This window comes from Mycena indigotica (genome assembly GCF_014461135.1).
Source record: "Mycena indigotica strain 171206Taipei chromosome Unknown Mind.scaff0007, whole genome shotgun sequence".
NCBI classification, from domain to species: Eukaryota; Fungi; Basidiomycota; class Agaricomycetes; order Agaricales; family Mycenaceae; genus Mycena; species Mycena indigotica.
In genome coordinates this window covers 1,518,221-1,535,999 of record NW_023503006.1, presented here as the reverse complement: position 1 = coordinate 1,535,999, position 17,779 = coordinate 1,518,221, and the positions used below count along the sequence as shown (strand labels likewise).

Here is a 17,779-nt window from a genome sequence, read left to right as displayed (position 1 = left end):
TCCACGGCCAGTAATCATGTTCATCTTCCCGATTCAACGGCTCAGCTACATCTGAATCTATATATGCAGCAGAACACGTACATCGGCCAGAACCCCGATGCGGGGTGGCAGTCGACTAAGGCGGGATGACGGCGACGAACGCGGCATTCTGGCTGTCGCGCAAAGGTGAAAGGTCGGCGAAATTTTGGGGGCTATTGGGGGCGAACGAAATTTTTTTTTTTGTACTCGGATATTACGCGTTATCGCGCGGTGTACCTGAGCCAATCCAACGTGCGCCGCTTGGCGGTCCCTAGGGCAGTCCGCTCCTCGGGCCTGTTTGCGCTCCCATTTACCGGGCCAAGAAGCCTGCAGGCTAGCGACGTGGAACGTGTTAATTTTTACCGGCCCTCTTTTCTCCCCACGGGGTTCGCAATTGGACTACCACGACTTTCGTTATCGCAAAAATGGTGGCGATAGCGATGATGCCTTGATGACGATCCTATCTATCTATGCGACCTAGACTTTTTTTTTTCACATGTGAACTGCACTCGAGTTAGGAGTACTGTTCAAGAGGCTTGTAGCCTGCAACCAGCGTCGAAAACAAAGGAAATAAACACGTGTTTTCTGGGTATCTCGATCCAACTTCTCGAGGTCTCGCCCTGAATCGCCGTTGCTTCGTCCAAGAACATTTCACATGGCCGGCTTCCTCATGTTCGACGTCTGTCTCGCAGCCTTCGGGCCGGGGGATTCTATTGCCCGTGTGGGGAACGAAATTATCCTATCGGGTCGTTACGGGTGCCAAAAGCCAGATCGTGCCGGAGATGGGGTTGATCCATTGTGTCACCTTGCCTCTTTTTCACGAACCACCACCCACCTCTTTTTACACCGCCTTCCTCTCTTCCCGCCCCCACATAACCCGCCTTTTCTCACTCTTCCCCACACCCCCACGGGCGAGAGACACACACCAGCGACATGACTACACAAACGAATGGCAGTGCTGGCCATCCCAGGCCGTACAAGTGTCCATACCCCCTTTGTGGGCGCGCTTTCAGTCGGCTGGAGCACCAGGTGGGCCTCGTTCCTCTTTTCGCCTCCTTTACCTCCCCTTTCTTTGTTCTCGCCATGTTTGCTGACCGGGCTTTTCCTTCTCTGACTCCAGACCCGACATATACGGACGCACACGGGCGAGAAGCCTTTTGTGTGTACCTTCCCGCTCTGCGAGAAGCGTTTTTCGCGCTCGGACGAGCTGACACGACACTCGCGCATACACAGCAACGACCCCGCGCCCGCGAAGAAGAAGGCCAGGAGTAGGGCCAACAGCGACGACGAGGCGGACTACGCTAGGACGACAGCGAGGGGCACGGAAAGTGGCCACGAACACCGCTATGGAGACGGGTATAGGACGTCTAGCACGGCCTTTACCACTCTCTCGAGTGTGGCTATGGACGAGTTATATGCCCTCGAAAGGGAGGAGGCGCTGAGACGAGCAGAGTACGAGGCGAAACATGCTGCAGCCCTCCGGAGAGCAGAAAGCGAGACGACACACCACCATGACTACCAGCAACAGCAGCAACAACAACAACATCGACTATCCAATGCACGAGAGCGGGAAAAGACAAGCAAGAACCACCGTAGACTGAGCGGGCCTGCGTGGCAGATGACGCCAGCATCCAGAGACCCTCCCGTGTTGACTGTGCCCCCAACCCCAGCCCATTCGAGGTCCGCCTCCCATATCGCATCTCATCCATCATCGTCCATCAGTAATGAACGGGATCGAGATCGCCAAACAAGCGCTTCTCCCCAAAGCGAGGACTCGGAGCTGCCATTGACCATGCGCAGAGGGAATTGGCATCATCCTACGCCAAGTACTTCGCCTTTCCTTGGTCCACTCAGAACTCTTACTCTCCATTCCCGTGCCCCCAGCCCACCACCGCTCTCCTTAGAAACAACTCCTTCCGGGACCCCACACCCGCAGCATCTTGCGCATTCAGTCCGTCTGGCATTTGGAATGACCCCGATTCATAGCAATGCGTCACCGACGAGTAACTACCCGCCTCCGCCGTCATACCAACGCACGACATCTTGGCCATCATTCCCGCCTGTCTCCGCCATGTCCACGCCCACGTCCGCGTGCACAAGTACCGGCTGGAGTAGCGGGACTGGAAGCAATGGAGCGAGTAGCGCAAGCTCAAGCATGCCCAATTCGAGAAGCGCCAGTCCCCCAATACGGTTAGCTCCGCTGAAACGCGATGAGCCCTCAAGTCCGCCCAAAATCAAGAGTGATGGGGGTGACCGGCTAGTGCACAGGGTCGAGTTGCCTGGGTTCAGCGAGTTCGAGGCTGCTTCAAGAGGGGAGGTGTATTAGGTGCCCTTTCTTCGCTTCATTATTTTTCTTGATACTTTTGCCTGCTTGCTTTCGACTTCCCCCTCTCATCCTATCTCATGACACCCCACGGCCGGATCCCCTACGATACATACTCTTTCTTTTTTTCTTTATCTTGATGCAGCACATTCGACAACGACACACCTACATAATCCTTCCCCACTTTTTACCCGCGTTTCCGTCGCCGTTTCACTGCGTCCACGCCGCTATTCGCTTGCGCGGCCCACTCCCACTTTACTCTTTTTGCCCTAGATAGACCACACACACTCCACTCCGTTTTCTCATAGAAGCCCCCCTGGGCCAGTACGTATGTATATAGTATATAGACTCGAACGCATAGTTGCGATTCCATTGGCGAGCATTTTGTGCGGGCCAGCAGGTGAAGAAGCAGTGGCGTTGGCGACGGCGACGGGGGAGGCGGCGATGGGTATTGTTGGCCCCACCCAAGCCCTTCCCACCCCACGTTTCGGATTCCGAACGAGATGCGGGGCTCCATCGGTCAACTGCCACCGAGCCACAGTCCCAGCGCCACAAATAAATTGCAGCCAATTAATTGCAGCTTTTTCGTGCGCGCGGAGGTGATAGAGATTTTTATTTAGCTTCCTTTCTGGTGGCGCATCGCATCGCGAGTGCGACTGTCCGCGCCGAGCTGTCGGGGCTCGTGTGCCCGTGCTGCGATGGCGTAAGAGGACGACGTGGAGATGCGGATGCAGCTTTGCCTCTGCTTTTCTTGGCTGACGGGGAAGTGACGGGGTTACACGGTGATTAGATGCGCAGACGTGGGAGCGAATATTCGGCGACAAAACTTCGGAGGAATAAATATCGAATACAGGCTTGGGAGTCGCCTGTGGCTGATCGTGTGCCAGTGTCGATCCAGATCCTAGATGCGAATTGTTGAATTTAGATGTGCGTTCGAGGCAACATGAGGAGTTTAATAAGTTAATAACATCACCGGCGCCGGGCGGACACCAGCGCAGACTCGGAGACGAGGGAGCGCCGGAGAAGGGGCGAAGGCAAGTGAGAAGGTAGATTTTGCAGAGAAGCGTCGGCGTGACGCACAACGGGCGATCACGGGAGATAAGATAACGTCCAGCGCAAATGGACAAGCCATGTCGGTGTCACGGTCATCGAGCACACAAAGGGCGTCGGAGTAACATCGCGGGATTGCGATCGCCTCTTAGTTAGTAGTGGGCGATATCAAGGCGCTCAACGTGCTCAGGCTCTGTCCATCTATCGAGCAAGAAATCTTCTGGGGCAGGACGGAGCTGGAGAAGCGCGGGTAAGCTAAGTGGGTAGCTCGGAGAAAGCTCGAGCATGAGCATGAGCTCATTCGGATTTCGAACGCGGCGGTCCACTTCAAGTTGAGGCCACCCCAGAATTTTAGATGTTCGCTGGCTGGCAGGCATTTCGGTTGCCACTAGATGTCGCCACAGGCTTCTGAACTTCAGCGCGACGGCGAACACTGGGCAGTAGACAAAGATAAATATTTTGAACGACCTGGTCTACGGAGTTATCGATACGGCTTATAAGTTATCAGAGAAAATCCAGGCTCTGCTGGAGCTCGCGAAGTAGGCGTGTGTCCTCCGCTGACATGCCGCCCGAAAGCTGGACAAGGAGTTGCCTCAGCTTCAGTTCGTGTCGCAGACCACGCGAAACTGAGTTGGCGACACGGCGACGGAGGCCGTCCAAGAATGGGCGGAGAAGAAGCGGGGACAGCATGAGCAGGTTAAGAGATTCGAGATTCGGGAGGAAGTCGGCGCGGGCGAGGAGAGCGGCGAGGGCCTTCATCTCGCGACCAGTTGCCTTCAGCGATTTGACGGTCCAGTTTCGTACGGAGGTACGAAGGATGGGGGACCGGAAGACCTCTTCGAAATCCGTATAATATGAGTTTGTGAGCGATAGAGATGTCACGTTGGCCGAGGAGCGAAGGAGGCAGCCTGGAATTAAGACACCTGCGTCGTGATGATCGAAGTTTGCAAGCCCCAGGGTGGTCAGATGCGGGAGGGACAAATGGCGCAGGAGTGCACAGGTATCCGCACCGAGAAGATGCAAGGTCGTCAAAAGGCGCATTTCGATGATGTGCTGATTGGCATTCGCATCGTTTGAGAGGTAACTTTCGATGACAAGTTCTTCGAGAACTCGCAGATGGGGGAGTAGGAATAGGACTTGTCGGCATGATGTAGAGTGGAGGATGGTGAGTTTCTGCAGCTGGTGCACCGGGAAGCCAAGGTTGAGAACTAAGTTCGGGTAGCTGATAGCCAGTTCGCGGAGACGCGGTGCATTGGAGAATGTCTGATACACATGATACTGTGTCGAAGTATCGATGTCTAGAGTAAGCTTGGTCAGATTTGGGAGCTCTAATACTGTGTCGGGGGAACGGAGCCTGAAACTTCGGAAGTCGTGGCCATCCCTGTCCGCGTCAGATAGGTCGGCCTCTGTCCATTGGCGGCAAGAATCGAATAAGGCTGGAGGCAAGGAGCACTCCGCGCTGCCGCGTTCGTCGATGTAGACCACGATCGGAAGCCCTTGGGTGCGTTTCAAGAAGTGATAGAACAGCGGGTCATGATAGTTAGCAATCGGAGCCCGGAGGATATAGCAGGTCTTTGTCCAGAGGTGAGGGTCAGCAATGGCCACGCTCCGCCACATCTGACAGACCGCGGTGATGCTGAGGAGCGTTGCATTCACTTCTGATAGGATAGACGAGGACACCGTTTCGCGGAAGATGTGGCAAAGAACTTCGACGGGGAGTGTGTTGACCGGGTAAACAAGGCTCGAGAGCTTGACATGGATGGAGTTTCGACGGGATTTAAGCTGTAACAGCTGCTTTTCGAGTGTGCCAATCGTTTGGTCGATGATTCCTGCCTCTTTCCGAAGCGAATTTATCTCGGAAGGGCTGAGCGTGGGCTGAGCGACACCGTGCGGGAGCTGTCCGCTACTATGAGCAATGGTGGCCTCATATTCCCGCATGATCGATAGTTTCGGTGCGCAGATGGGATGTATTCCACGATTAGGACAGAATCGTGGTCGGCTTCAAGTTTAGAATATGTGTCACAACGAAAGACCTTCTTCTCTTGACCACCACCGCAAGCTAACATTCTTCACCCACGCTTTCATCTACTCTGTCCCCGACACCAAGCCGCAGAAGAACTCGCACAAAACATCCTCTATCCGTCAGTGAGTGTCCCATTCGAACACACCAAACAAATTTTCTGACTCGTTGGCAGGTACGAGGCGAAATGGGAGAAACGTTGACGCGCTCCAGCCACTCTCGTGCCCCCTCTTTGCGTGTGTAGAGATGAATGGTGTGTTTAACTGCCGGCTTCGTTCTCTCCCTTTGCTGATGGGCAGTCTTCGCAGTCAGTAGTTTTGAGACTGCAGCCACCTTGTGCTACAGCCGATCTCGAGCGGCGGCGCTATCCGTTGGAGCTGAAGTGGCATTGAACGCGTTGGATGGGTCTGGCTGACGGGCTGACGGTGTGTTGTTGTGGCTGTCTCTTTTTCGTCCCTCTAGCTGACAACTTCTTTCTTCAAGTTTGAGTCGACCGCCGCGTTTAGTGTTGTCAAAGAGCGTATTTTGGCTTCGCTGGTGTGTTTCCTGTGCCTGTAATCTGAGCCAGTACTAATGCCTTTTCCTGGCAGATGAAATCGATGCCTATGTCTTGCGAGACTCCCTACCGTCACTCAAACTTGCAACCTCCACACGTTTGGGACCTTCTTTCGAGTGCATGGCTTCAAAAGCGGTCCACATAAGTTGGTCCGCATTCAATGCTACCGCTATTCGCCATGTCCCGCATATCTCTTGATGGAGGAGCTCCCCCCATCTTCCCGCGCGCCGGATCGTCCAGCATGTCTTTGATTTGACAATTTGGCCGCGAATGGACGATTCAGATTCGATATTCTGCTTTGCCGCCGATTTGGTACTTCAGAGGGCTGTTTGCTCCTCGAACGTCCCCTCTGGTTCGCGTTATATGTCTCCGCTCATCTTCCAAATACTGAAATTTCTCTGTAGGGTCTTGACGATTATGATATCCAAGTTCCTAACCCACACGAACAACAATGTTGTGCGCTTTACGACACTCAGTTTTGAAGGGCACAAAAGGCGAAAATCCTCACCATCTGCAAGTCCCCTGGCATTCTCCCTTTCAGTTTTCACGATTCACTTCCTCCGAATCCGCATGAATGGGTCTCTTTCCCTCACTTTTTCCCGCCACGTCACACCCACGTTGCCCTCAAGCGATTTTTGCCTCTCCACATATCATCATATATCGCTCTTTCCACCGTATCTTCTGGTCAATGGCTATACTCCCGTCATGAAACATTTGTGTCATCCTCGAAATCGGACATTTCGGCACTCCTGGGGTCCGTTTTCGCTACCTACCGCATCTTCAGCAAAGTGGACCCGAGATCTCCGAGGCTTGCTGCTAGAGCTTCCCTAACTGTATTCAGTTCTTGAGGGCGACCTTCTGGTGCAACCACGGGTTCTCACTTTCCCATTTACGGGGTTCAAATGGTCTTCGCCCTCTTTCGGCCGATATCTGGGGGGATGGCTGGGGCACATTCTGGCTGGGACCCAGGGCACCGAAGAATGCTTAGCATTTTGAAGCTGTGGTACTACACAGTCTAGGTCGCAGATAATAATCGCGCGGAAGACGGACATTGACTTGCGAATGGACAATGTCTGTTTCTTTCTGACAATTGTGCTGCTAGCCCCATGAACGACTCTTCATATATCTTCTCTTTTTTACCACTTCGGATATGTTTACCTACTTCCTTACCGCCTTCTTTACCTACTCGCAATATTATTTAATCTACTTACCATGGACATCGTCACATGCTACTGCTGGTAGGTTCTTCATATACACGATCAATGTCTTCTCGTGAGTTACTTCCCGACCCACAAAAGTCGACACGTCGATGGTCATCGTGAAGGTTTTGCTCAGGGAACAAGCTGGAGTTGGAAAGCAGTGTAACTTGAATCCCTCGCCGCCTCCCCAGCTCCATAAGCTCATCCTTGATGTCCAGCTCTTCGTGACCACGCTGGCAGTGCATAGTGAGTGTTTGTAGTGTGGGCGGGCACGCGTGGAGGAACACCATGACGCCGGTGTTGCGCAAGTGTGTTGAAGTCACATGAAGATACAGATGAGCCAACTTCTCGGTGGCGCGCGTCTCGAAGAAGCTCACGTCCAACGGCCATTTGTGGCGGGGGTGCCCGGGCCAAGTGCATTGGCGGGCAATGATCCGCAAGACGGTCGGCGGCGGCAGCTCAAGCAGCACGGCCTGCATTGTCGCAGACCCAATCCTGTCCACGTCGAGTTCGGCGACCTGCTCGCCGGCCATCATGATGAAGAGTGGCATTCGAGAGTCGGATATCACGCGGCTGTCAACTTCCCACCTCCCAATCTTGACTGCACGCAGGACGGGCGTGATCAGCAGATGCAAGAGCGCATGAATATTCAAGGAGTTGTCGAGGCTTCTTGGTTCCCTGCGCATGCAGCCCACGAAAAACTCTTCTAGATGATCCAGCCTCAGGGGATTCGTATGCGTTAACTGGCCGGCGAGGGTGACCCCGATATGACAGTGAGTTAAGGAAGGACACCGGCGCAGGATTTTGTAAACGTCATCGAGGCTCAATCCTCCCTTGAGACTCGGAGGCACAGCGGCACTGGCAGCAGCTGGGTGGGCGATGAGACGAAGCTCCGATAATTGACCCCAGGGAAGTGGAATATCGAGTGGACTTGTGTATCCCATAATATTAATGGCGACCGATTTGAGATGAGGGTGCTGGAGAATGGTCGCTGTTTCGAAGACGCTACGCAAGGTGCCATAATCATGGTGGACAAAGGAAACGTGCCTCAAGGCCGGCATTTCGCTGGGCTGCTGGCAAAGGAGGCTGGCGAGCAAGGTTCTGTCGCAGCTATCGACAGCGAGACTCTGCATACGCCCCCGCAAGTCGAGGATTGCTCCGCAGATGCTTGCGTTGAGGGCATCCGCTTCCCGCACGAGGGACTCTGTGTCGGCATCGCTTTCCACTGGGCTCATTCTCATAATTTTTTTCATGTACGAGAAGTGGATCGGAGTCAACGCGGAGTATGCAAACCATCGAGCGAGCAACTCAGAGAACCGCGGGGCACCAGTTATCCCATTGGTCTTGTGGCAAGGATAGAATTCCGAGCCAACGTCGTCGGTGACGAGCAAACTATTCCATAAGAGCGGGGTAGCATGCGAAAGCTGGCGCCAATATCTGCACACCCGGCCGAAAAGCAACGGCGCTTCAGCAGCATCGAAAATGGGGTGGCGGTCTGTCGGCAAGCAGGCAAGGAAGATCTCTTAGGAGGTACGGGGGAAGACGGCGGATGGGTGCAAGGAGCGAGTTGTGGGAGAAGATGTATCGCCGTAGTGCATACCGCTGCTTTTGCAAGTCCTTCAGCAGTTGAGTGGTCCTGATAATGTCGGCGTCGATCAGCGTCAATTGAGCGCGAGGCTCGCGAAGCAAGGCGTCTATTGCGGAACGCTCCTCATCGCCGGGGACAGAAAAGCTGTCCAGTAGGTGTATAAACGGCGTTCGTGGAAAGGTCATTGTTTAAAAGGAAGGGGTGTCACCGGTGACTCGCCGAGTGACAGTCCGAGCTGACTCACATCAATCTTCCTCTTTCGTCTTCCAGTCACTGGTAGTCAGATACCATTCGTCAAGGACACGATCTTCACCATCCACACTTGTGCTGAAAGGTGCATGACACAGTGACTTTACAGCCCTTGCAAGCTTGTGATTGACATTACTTAACGGGAAAAGTACCATACAAGAGGCAATCTATGATCTCATGCCAAAAAAACTACGATGTGCCTAGGCCTTCTTTCGTGTGTCAACCATGACGACCTTCCCGTCGACGGTAGCGACATACAACACTCCTTCCAGTGCTTTGCGGCGCGCGAGCGCGACGGATGTCGGGACGACCAAAACGCCAGGCGGCACGACAGTCTCCTCCTTCCAGCTGCCTTTCTTCTGCGGAGTGAACACCGACAGCGAGCCCGGGTGGACCGTGACCCACACGCGGCCCGTGTCGTCGATGGCAAAGTCGTCGAAGCCGTACGAACCCTCCGGGACTGTCCCGATCACCGTGAACGGGCCAGTCAACGCGACGGAGCCGGGCCGGGTCGCAACTGGTGCGCGGAGGAGAGTGCCGCGGGCAGCGTTGGTCGCGTAGAGGTACTTGTCATGCACGTGAAGTCCGTTGATGCCGAGGTTGGCCTCAGGCGTGGGGAGAAGGAGCGCATCCTGCGTGAGGGTGCGGACGGCGCCGTTGCGCATGTTGATGGCATAGACAGCACCGAGAACGGACTCAGCCGCGAGGACGACCCCAGGGAGGCCGGGGACAGTGGAGAGGCCGTTGGTGAGGTGCGAGGCAGGGAGACGCGCAACACGTGCGACTTTGGGCGGGGTGCACGTGAGGTCGACGCGCCAGATGGCGACGCTACCGAGCTGGGCAGCGCGCTCGGCGGAGTCGATGACAGACACGACGACGGCGTACGTGTCGGGCGCGTACTCGGCGATGCCGGTTAGTGCGGTCCCGTTCGGGCCGGAGAAGGTGTGCACCGGAGTCAAAGTCGCGTTCTTCGCCTGGGGGTCGAGCGAGAAGAGGGTGGGGGACATGACGGAGGTGATGAGCAACTTGGAGTTGGGCCGGACGGCGATGTTCTCGAGGAGCAGTCCCGAGGGCGACTGGTACAGCACCGTCGTGGGGAACGCCGCGTAGGCAGAGGCAAGCAGCGCAAAAAAGAACAAACGCATGGCGGCTTTGCTGCCTGGGCTCAACAGACAGCGCCTATTTGAAGCTCGGACACACGCCCGTTCAACCGCAGCTGACGACCCAACCACCCGTAATGACCGCGCCCCGCGCATGGCTTTATAACGCGTCAGCTGCTGTCAAACAGCGACTGAGCGGGACTTCAGCCCACTCTCATCCGCGCACGTTCCGAGTGAGCATCACTTGACGTGGCCTTGACGCAGTCTTGGCGAAGATTGGACATCACCTATTAGTAAGTATAAATGATCGGAAAACCGTGACGGCTCCGCATGGGACGCTTGACGAACAAGATCGAGACTCGCAGCATGAGATGTGCAAACCCCATAAGCACTGATTCACATGGGCGGGAATTTTTTGGGACACCCTTTGCTCGTCACTGATTTTTTTTTTAGGACAGCTGACCAAGCTGCTCAATCTGAATGCTTCTATTTGGTGGGCGGAGTTTATATTATAGTGTATATTGTTGATGTTTCGGATTTAGATGACATGTTATTTATTACACTAAGACATGACAAGATGCTTTAAATTTTATTTTAGTCCAGGTCCCATTTTTGGAACATTCTTTGCCCTGGACACTCCCTATATACCATCTGTTAGAGATAACCCGCTTCCTTGCTGGCTTACACGAGAGCTGACCTGTAGATAGTCATAGTTTGTCCTCCTTGCACTATAGACGAAGTACAGAGGCAAACCGTAAAGACCGTTACCCGTTACCGCCCATTATCCACCCTGGCAACTAATAAATTCTTTGTTTAAACTCTTAAGAAGAAACTTTTGATTTTCATCAATGAACTAATTCTTTCTTTATGTGAAAACCTGGATATAAACCATTGATAGTTTTCCTTGTTATAAGGTTAATCTCAAAATCTCTTGTTTTCGCCACCTTTTCGCCACCTTTTCTCACCAATCTTGTGTGCCATATTGCCTATATATGTGCCAGTTACAATACCAATTTCCTTTCCTTTTCACTTTTCTCTTGTTGTTCTGTTATTATATATGCTCTGCTCACAAGATATCCCTGCTACATTGGCTCTGGCCTGAATGGTATCTGGATGGTCAGGCCCAAGCACACACATATACTGCTGAAGAATCTGTGCATAAAGCTCTTGGGCTTGTATATATTTGCCAAGCTGACTATATGTTGCTGCTAGATTAACCCTGGCCTTAATAGTATCTGGATGCTCAGACCCAAGCAGATAGGTGCACTTTGGGAGAACCTGTTCTTGAAGCTCTTGTGCTTGTGTATGTTTACCTAGCTGATAATAAGTTGCTGCCAGATTTGACAGAGCTAGAACAGTTTCTGGATGTTCAGATCCAAACAGATGAGTCCGCTGTTGCAGAACCCACTTCTCGAGCCTTTGTGCTTTTGTATATTTGCATAGCTGGCAATATGTGGCTGCTAGATTGGACTTGGCCTGAACAGTATCTGGATGTGAATGCCCTAGCCAAGTAGTACGCTGTTGCAAAACCTGCTCTTCAAGCTTTTGTGCTTTGGTATATTTGGCCAGGTGATGATATGTTAATGCTAGATTGGCTCTGGCCCAGATTGTATCTGAGTGTTCTGAGCCTAGCAAAGAGGTGCGCTGCTGTAGAACCTGTTCTTCAATTTCTTGTGCTTGGGCATATTTGCCTAGCCAACGATATGTTGCCGCCAGTGAAGCCTTGGCCCAAATAGTATGGGGGTGTTCAGATCCCAGAAGATAGGTACGCTGCTGCAGGACCTCTTGTTGAAAATCTTGTGCATAAGCATATTGGCCAAGCTCACAATATGTTTCTGCAAGCCAGGACCTTGCCCAAATGGTATCAGGGTGTTCAGACCCTAGAGTATAAATACACTGCTGTAGTACCTGTTCTTCAAGCTCTTGTGCTTGTCTATATTTTCCTAGCTCACAATATGTTGCTGCTAGGTTGGCCTTAGCCCAAACAGTGTCTGGATGTTCAGAGCCTAGCAGATGAGTCCACTGTTGCAGAACCTGTTCTTCAATCTCCCATGCTTGGATATATTTACCTAGTCGGTGATATGTTGCTGCAAGGTTAGCTCTAGCATGGACAGTATCTGGATCTTCCAACCCAAGCTGAGAGGTGCACTGCTGTAGCACCTGTTCTTCAAGCTCTTGTGCTTGTGTATATTTGCCTAGCTCACAATATGTTGCAGCCAGATTAACCTTGGCTTGAATTGTATCTGGATGCTCTGATCCCAGGAGATGGGCACACTGCTGCAGAACCTGTTCTTCAAGCTCTTCGGCTTGTATATACTTACCCATTTCATGATAAGCCCAACCCAGCCCCCATTTAGCCTATATTGTTTCCAAATGATTGAACCCCATTTCTATTTCTAGTCTCTGTACAAGTAGTTTTCCCAAGATTTCTGCATTGGCAGCAAAACCAGCCTGTATGTATATGGCTTGGCATGAGATCTGCATTGGCTTTGGTATCACCTCTGGTATTGAAATAGCATTTCTTAAATGCTGTGCCAATACTGGTTTGTCCTCTGCTTTCTGTGTCTCTGTAGCTGACATTCCTAACAGGTTTACTACCAATCCTGGATAATCCTGTGATGATGATACTAATACTAGCTTTGTCCACTCATGTACTAATGGGTGGATATAATAACCATCTTTCCTTAGAGTAATCAATGAGTAAGCTTCAATCTGTCTGAGTATATACGAGTTTGGTGGGAGTGGGACTCGCGCCAGTCCCACTCCCGGGGATGATTGACACCGGCTAAGGCGTTTTGGTGGGATTCGAGCGTTTAAAGTGGTGTTTGGTGGGACTTGACGGATCACCACAGTTGCTGAAATTTGAATGACTTTGATCGGGTTGCGGCGCCCGGCCGCGACGGCCGGGGTTTTTCACCCCGGACCCCAACCAGGGCGTTGCCCTGGACCCACCCTGCCGGGGGCTTCGCTCGCCGCGGGGCCCGCTGCGCGGAGCATTTAATATCTTTTTCTCACTTTTTCTCTATTTTTTGCATTTGAAAATAACATCTTTCACACTAGATTGCGGCGCCGGCCGCGGGCGGCCGGGGCTTTCCACCCCGGGCCCCGACCGGGGCTTCGCCCCAGACCCCACGCTGCCGCGGGCAGCCGCTCGCCGCGGAGGCCTGCTGCGCAGTGCCATGATTGATTACATCTGTCATTTATTGATTCACAATCAATCAAATGTGGGCTGAATCCCACTGGCGTGCACTCAGTCCCACAGATCAGGTGGGAGTGGGACTGGCACGAGTCCCACTCCCACCATTCTCGTGTACCCTCAATCTGTCTCATTGTTTTCTCAAACAGAAGCCCATCCCACTGCTTATCTTCATCGAGAAAGTGGGACAATAGCTTGATAGCCAGTGACAATGGCTTTGGTTTCTCCCCTGGCATCTCTAAGTTCTCCCACTCTGTCTCTTTCCAGTGATATCTTGATGCATTTTCAAAGAGGGCTCTGTAATTTGACTGTTATGTAGCAGGGAGCACACTTGCATGAGCTCTTGAGCAGTTGGAGGAAGATTATCAAAGCTAATTTTCCAAGTAGTATAGACTGTGTGCTTGTAGTTCCAAGCTTGCTGAGTAGGCTTCTCATCCCAGTATTTCTGCTTGTTCTTGTTATAAATTTCAAGGTATTTCCAAGGGTTCTGCTGCAACTTGGGAGAATGTGATATAAAGGCAGCAGCTTGTGCTAGTGCCAATGGGAAGCAGTGCATTTCCTCAGTCCTGTCATACTGAGCTTTTCATTATATTTGATATCATATAGTGCTTACCTTTGCAAGCTTCTCTGCTGCTTTTCTATTATTTATTTGTGCAATAGCACAGATAACATCAATTGCTTCATCCAGTGCCAAGTTAGATACATTGATTGACTTTTGGTTTGTATGCACACCCACTTCTGGATTTCGTGATGTGATGAGAATATTTCCATGATTACACTCTGGAAAGTGCTCCCAGAGATTGAGTGTGACATCATCAGCATTATCAAAGAGGATCAGCCATTCAGTAGTAGTCCCAATAAGCCATGTATATGCAGCTGCCTCTGTGACCTGTTGATTTTTTATCCTGGCAATTTCTCTGTATCCTGCCTGAATAGCATTTTTGTTGCTTGCATCAATTTTGAATTGGTCTGTGAACCTATACAGATATCAATACAGATATCTGTTACTCAAGGAAGTTGGACTTGACCTTTCACCTGAATCTGCAATAAATTTAAGTGCTGTTTGAGTTTTTCCTATCCCACCTAGACCATGCAATAGCACAATCCTTGGGCTTTTTATACTGGTGTCTCCAAAGAACTCTGTCAGTTTTGTCAAAATATCTTTGCAGCCCATAAAGCTATGAAAAGGATAGGAGCATCCATGATATGGCTCTGATACATATATTCTCTTAGTTAATAAGCCAGTATTACAGAGTAACTCACTATCTGTGCTTAGGCTTCTCCAATAACTTCAAGTTCCAGTCAATCATCTTGTTCATTGGTAGAGCAAAAGACCTACCCTGAAGGCAATCCAGAATAATATGTGTTGAAACTATCAGTAACAACAGGTCCTCCTCCACTCCCCCCATAGCCACCTTGGTAAGTTCCATCTCCACCTGTTCCCCCCTGACCACCTAGTTATAGATTATTATTTTAATACTTCAGCATAGTTTTGTATACCCCTAATATGAATGTTTGCATTGTTTAATGTGGAGCCCATTAGTCAAGGGATAGACTTGGAGAGTGGGTGGGACAAATGCAAGACTGCCGTGGCCAGAAACAGCATTCTTATACATTGCATGATACATTGGCATCTGCCATTCTTGATTGTTAAGAACATTTATTATAAGCAGGTATAATTATAAGCTTAAGAGAAGCTTGATCCATATCCCTGCTGCTTTATGCCCATTTTATAGCAGTGGGGCAGACTATTGTCTTGTCCCTGGAAATGGTCTCATACCAGTAGACACTCGGTACGAGCACACTGCTGTAGTATGGCCATACCACAATTCCAGGATTCCTGTGTATCAAAACAAAATTTAACAACTGAAATCACTTATCAGCATCTGTCCTTCTAAGTTCTTGATCTTCAAAGATATCAGATACATCATAAATAGGTGGAAGTTTCCAGAACCGGGTCTCTCTCCTACTTATAGTAGTATGTAGCAACTTGTTGAGTCTCTTCAAAAAACTTGCCCAGTTATTTGGCCATCAGAACAACCGCGATAACGATCGCCGCCGCGTCACGTGCACCTCGCTTGCCTCTTCCCTGACGATCGAATCCGATGCAGCAAGTAGAACGCGTGCCGCCGCTGCCCGCGCGCCTGGGGCTCGCGTGCTACAAGTGCTTCAAAGAAGAGGACGTTCAGGTGTCGAGATGCACGGGGTGTTTGCGTGTCGGGTACTGCAGTCGGGGTGCGTGCTTGGCCTGTTGCTTCGGGTGTCTTCTGACTTCCGGTAGAGTGCCAGAACGTATTCTCCCTCGTCTGGAGCCGGGAAATACACACTGATATCCACAGGCTGACTGGAAAACACACAAAGCTTTCTGCAAAGCAACGAAGGCGCTCGAGAATGACCGCGGGGCCGCGATGACACTACTCTTCCCTCTGGCCGATGCGCCGAGCACTAATCTCGACTACCTCCACAACGCGAGCGAGGCGCATGCGGCCAACGTGCAAGGTTTCGTGCAGCGGTCGATGGGCCGGGAGCTGAGTGTCCCGGAGCGCAATTTGGTCGGATGGGAGCCAAGATGCATGGCCTGGTGTGTTTCCTTCCCTCTTTCTGTCTCAAGCTAAGCAAGATGTTTTCAGCACGCGCACGGACCAGCTCATTCGCATCGAGTTCACCGCCCGGACACGAGCGAGCGGGGGCGCTTCATCGTCGTCTACGACAGCTAAGCCAAGGCAGCTAACGCCCTGTGTTGAATGCAATGCAAGCTTCTGCTGCTCTGTGGAGCACTGGACCGCCGCCAGGGCACTTCATCACGCGCCACTCCCCACCGAAGACGGGCACTCGCAGTGCGAGCTGAATAAGCTGGCCCGGGGCGATGCGATGCTGGAAGCGGCTCTGGCAGGGTCGCATGACGGCGTGTTCCGGTGGGCGCCGGAGCGGATAAAAGAGCGGTGGGAGTCGGTGGTGAGGAAGGAGGGACGCGGGAAAGAGAAGGGGTCGGGGAGGACACGGTGGGAGGACGAAATCGCGGATGAGATGCGCAAGGCGGTGGGTGTCCCGAGCGAGCGGCCTATGGGGCCGTGGGTAAGGATGGCGTCAGATGCGCTGTGCATGCCGATGACCATACTGTGGGGGCTGGAAACTCTGAACATCGACGACGAGTGGACAAGGAAGCATACGCTTACCATTCATGTATGTCTTCACAGTTTCTTTTAGTCTGCTAATTGTCTACAGATCCTAGGCGCAACGATGATCGAAGTAACCGCCGCAATGGTGTTTGAGGAGATCTTGCACCGGCTGCCAGAAGTGAAGACGCTGAAGCTGCTACTTTGCGGCCCGGAAATGCAGAGCGGTCGCGCGCCGAAGGTCTACCCGTTAGACACCTGCCCGTGCGTGCTCATAAGAAGGCCTTGCTCAATATTCATTTGATGATAGCGAGTGCGCTCGCCGCGAGCGTAAACGCGTGCACGAGCATACCGCAGAGTGCGCAACTCACATTTCAGCATCTAAACCTGAGCTTTCACAGCACATACCACGGCTACGTCGCGGCTCAAGGCTCCAAATACGAGAAACCGGACCTCGCGATCGCATTCAATGCCGGGGCATCGTCCGAGCCCTCGTCACGCGTAATGTGGGCGCCGACGATGAAGCTGCTTGTCGAGAAGAAGATCAAGACGGTGTTTACCGTGCGTCCTATATATTGTGGTCATTCGCAGAGCTGATACTGGCCAGTCGTACAACAGCGAGGAGGCACACGGCGACGCCGCCGCATTGCGCGCGGCAGGGGCAAAACTGGCCGTAGAGGCAGAGCGAAACGCGTGGGGGAGCGCAAAGCTGATACCCGAGCCTGCAAAGGTGTATGGGTTTTACAGCGCGAGTGGGTGGGTCTCTGGTGCGTTTTAAGACGTGTTTGTTTTGCTAGTATTATCCAGTTAATCCATATCTGGGAGATCATTGAACGGAATCTTGAATTTTGCAAGAGAGTTCCCAAAAACGCTCAAATCCCCACATTTAGTACTAGTAAAATAAGCATCCTGATGAGGTTATTGTGTTCATCAGGAAAATGACAAAAGGTCTAATGCAACTTATTTCACTTATATAAGGCCAAAAAGTTTCAATAAGGTATCATAAGATCCATAAGACTCATAAGATCTTATGCGTCTTATCTTAGCTAGGTCCGATTCTAATATAAGTTGAATAAGTTGAATAAGATGTCCTAAGACAAAAAATAAGATGCATAAAAGACAATTCATAAGTGCCCATAAGACACTATAAGGCTGCATTGACAGACCCTCAGAATGGACAGGAAGCAATAGAATAATCCAAATATATTGCAGCAGTACTACTTGAATACACGAAGCAATACAATATAATATCCCTTCATTCCAAACCTGGTGTTCGCCAGTCGGACCGTTCGCCAGGCGAACAAAACACGGACCGGGGCAACAACGAGTATGCACCAGCAAGATCATCTTACCGAGTAAGCTGG

General features: G+C 51.8%; 4 protein-coding genes across 4 annotated transcripts; 2 read left to right on the top strand and 2 right to left on the bottom strand.

The window, feature by feature from the left end:
• Window positions 1-897: 897 nt before the first annotated feature.
• MIND_00819700 (uncharacterized protein) lies at window positions 898-2,344 on the top strand (the record flags this gene model as incomplete). The annotated part of the gene is made up of 2 exons (XM_037364868.1): window positions 898-1,047; window positions 1,139-2,344. Exons 1-2 carry the CDS (start codon window positions 952-954, stop codon window positions 2,342-2,344), a joined length of 1,302 nt encoding a protein of 433 aa, XP_037218110.1. The 5' UTR covers window positions 898-951.
• Window positions 2,345-3,895: 1,551 nt separating this feature from the next.
• MIND_00819600 (F-box domain-containing protein) lies at window positions 3,896-5,386 on the bottom strand (the record flags this gene model as incomplete). The annotated part of the gene is made up of 1 exon (XM_037364867.1): window positions 3,896-5,386. The coding sequence occupies exon 1, from the start codon at window positions 5,327-5,329 to the stop codon at window positions 3,896-3,898; it is 1,434 nt and encodes a 477-aa protein (XP_037218109.1). The 5' UTR covers window positions 5,330-5,386.
• Window positions 5,387-9,203: 3,817 nt separating this feature from the next.
• On the bottom strand, window positions 9,204-10,387 carry MIND_00819500 (uncharacterized protein; the record flags this gene model as incomplete). Its single annotated transcript, XM_037364866.1, has 2 exons — window positions 9,204-10,261; window positions 10,330-10,387. 2 exons carry the CDS (start codon window positions 10,385-10,387, stop codon window positions 9,204-9,206), a joined length of 1,116 nt encoding a protein of 371 aa, XP_037218108.1.
• Window positions 10,388-15,404: 5,017 nt separating this feature from the next.
• On the top strand, window positions 15,405-17,193 carry MIND_00819400 (uncharacterized protein; the record flags this gene model as incomplete). Its single annotated transcript, XM_037364865.1, has 8 exons — window positions 15,405-15,534; window positions 15,581-15,591; window positions 15,639-15,880; window positions 15,930-16,482; window positions 16,525-16,679; window positions 16,726-16,773; window positions 16,817-16,976; window positions 17,023-17,193. The coding sequence occupies 8 exons, from the start codon at window positions 15,405-15,407 to the stop codon at window positions 17,191-17,193; spliced, it is 1,470 nt and encodes a 489-aa protein (XP_037218107.1).
• Window positions 17,194-17,779: the final 586 nt, after the last annotated feature.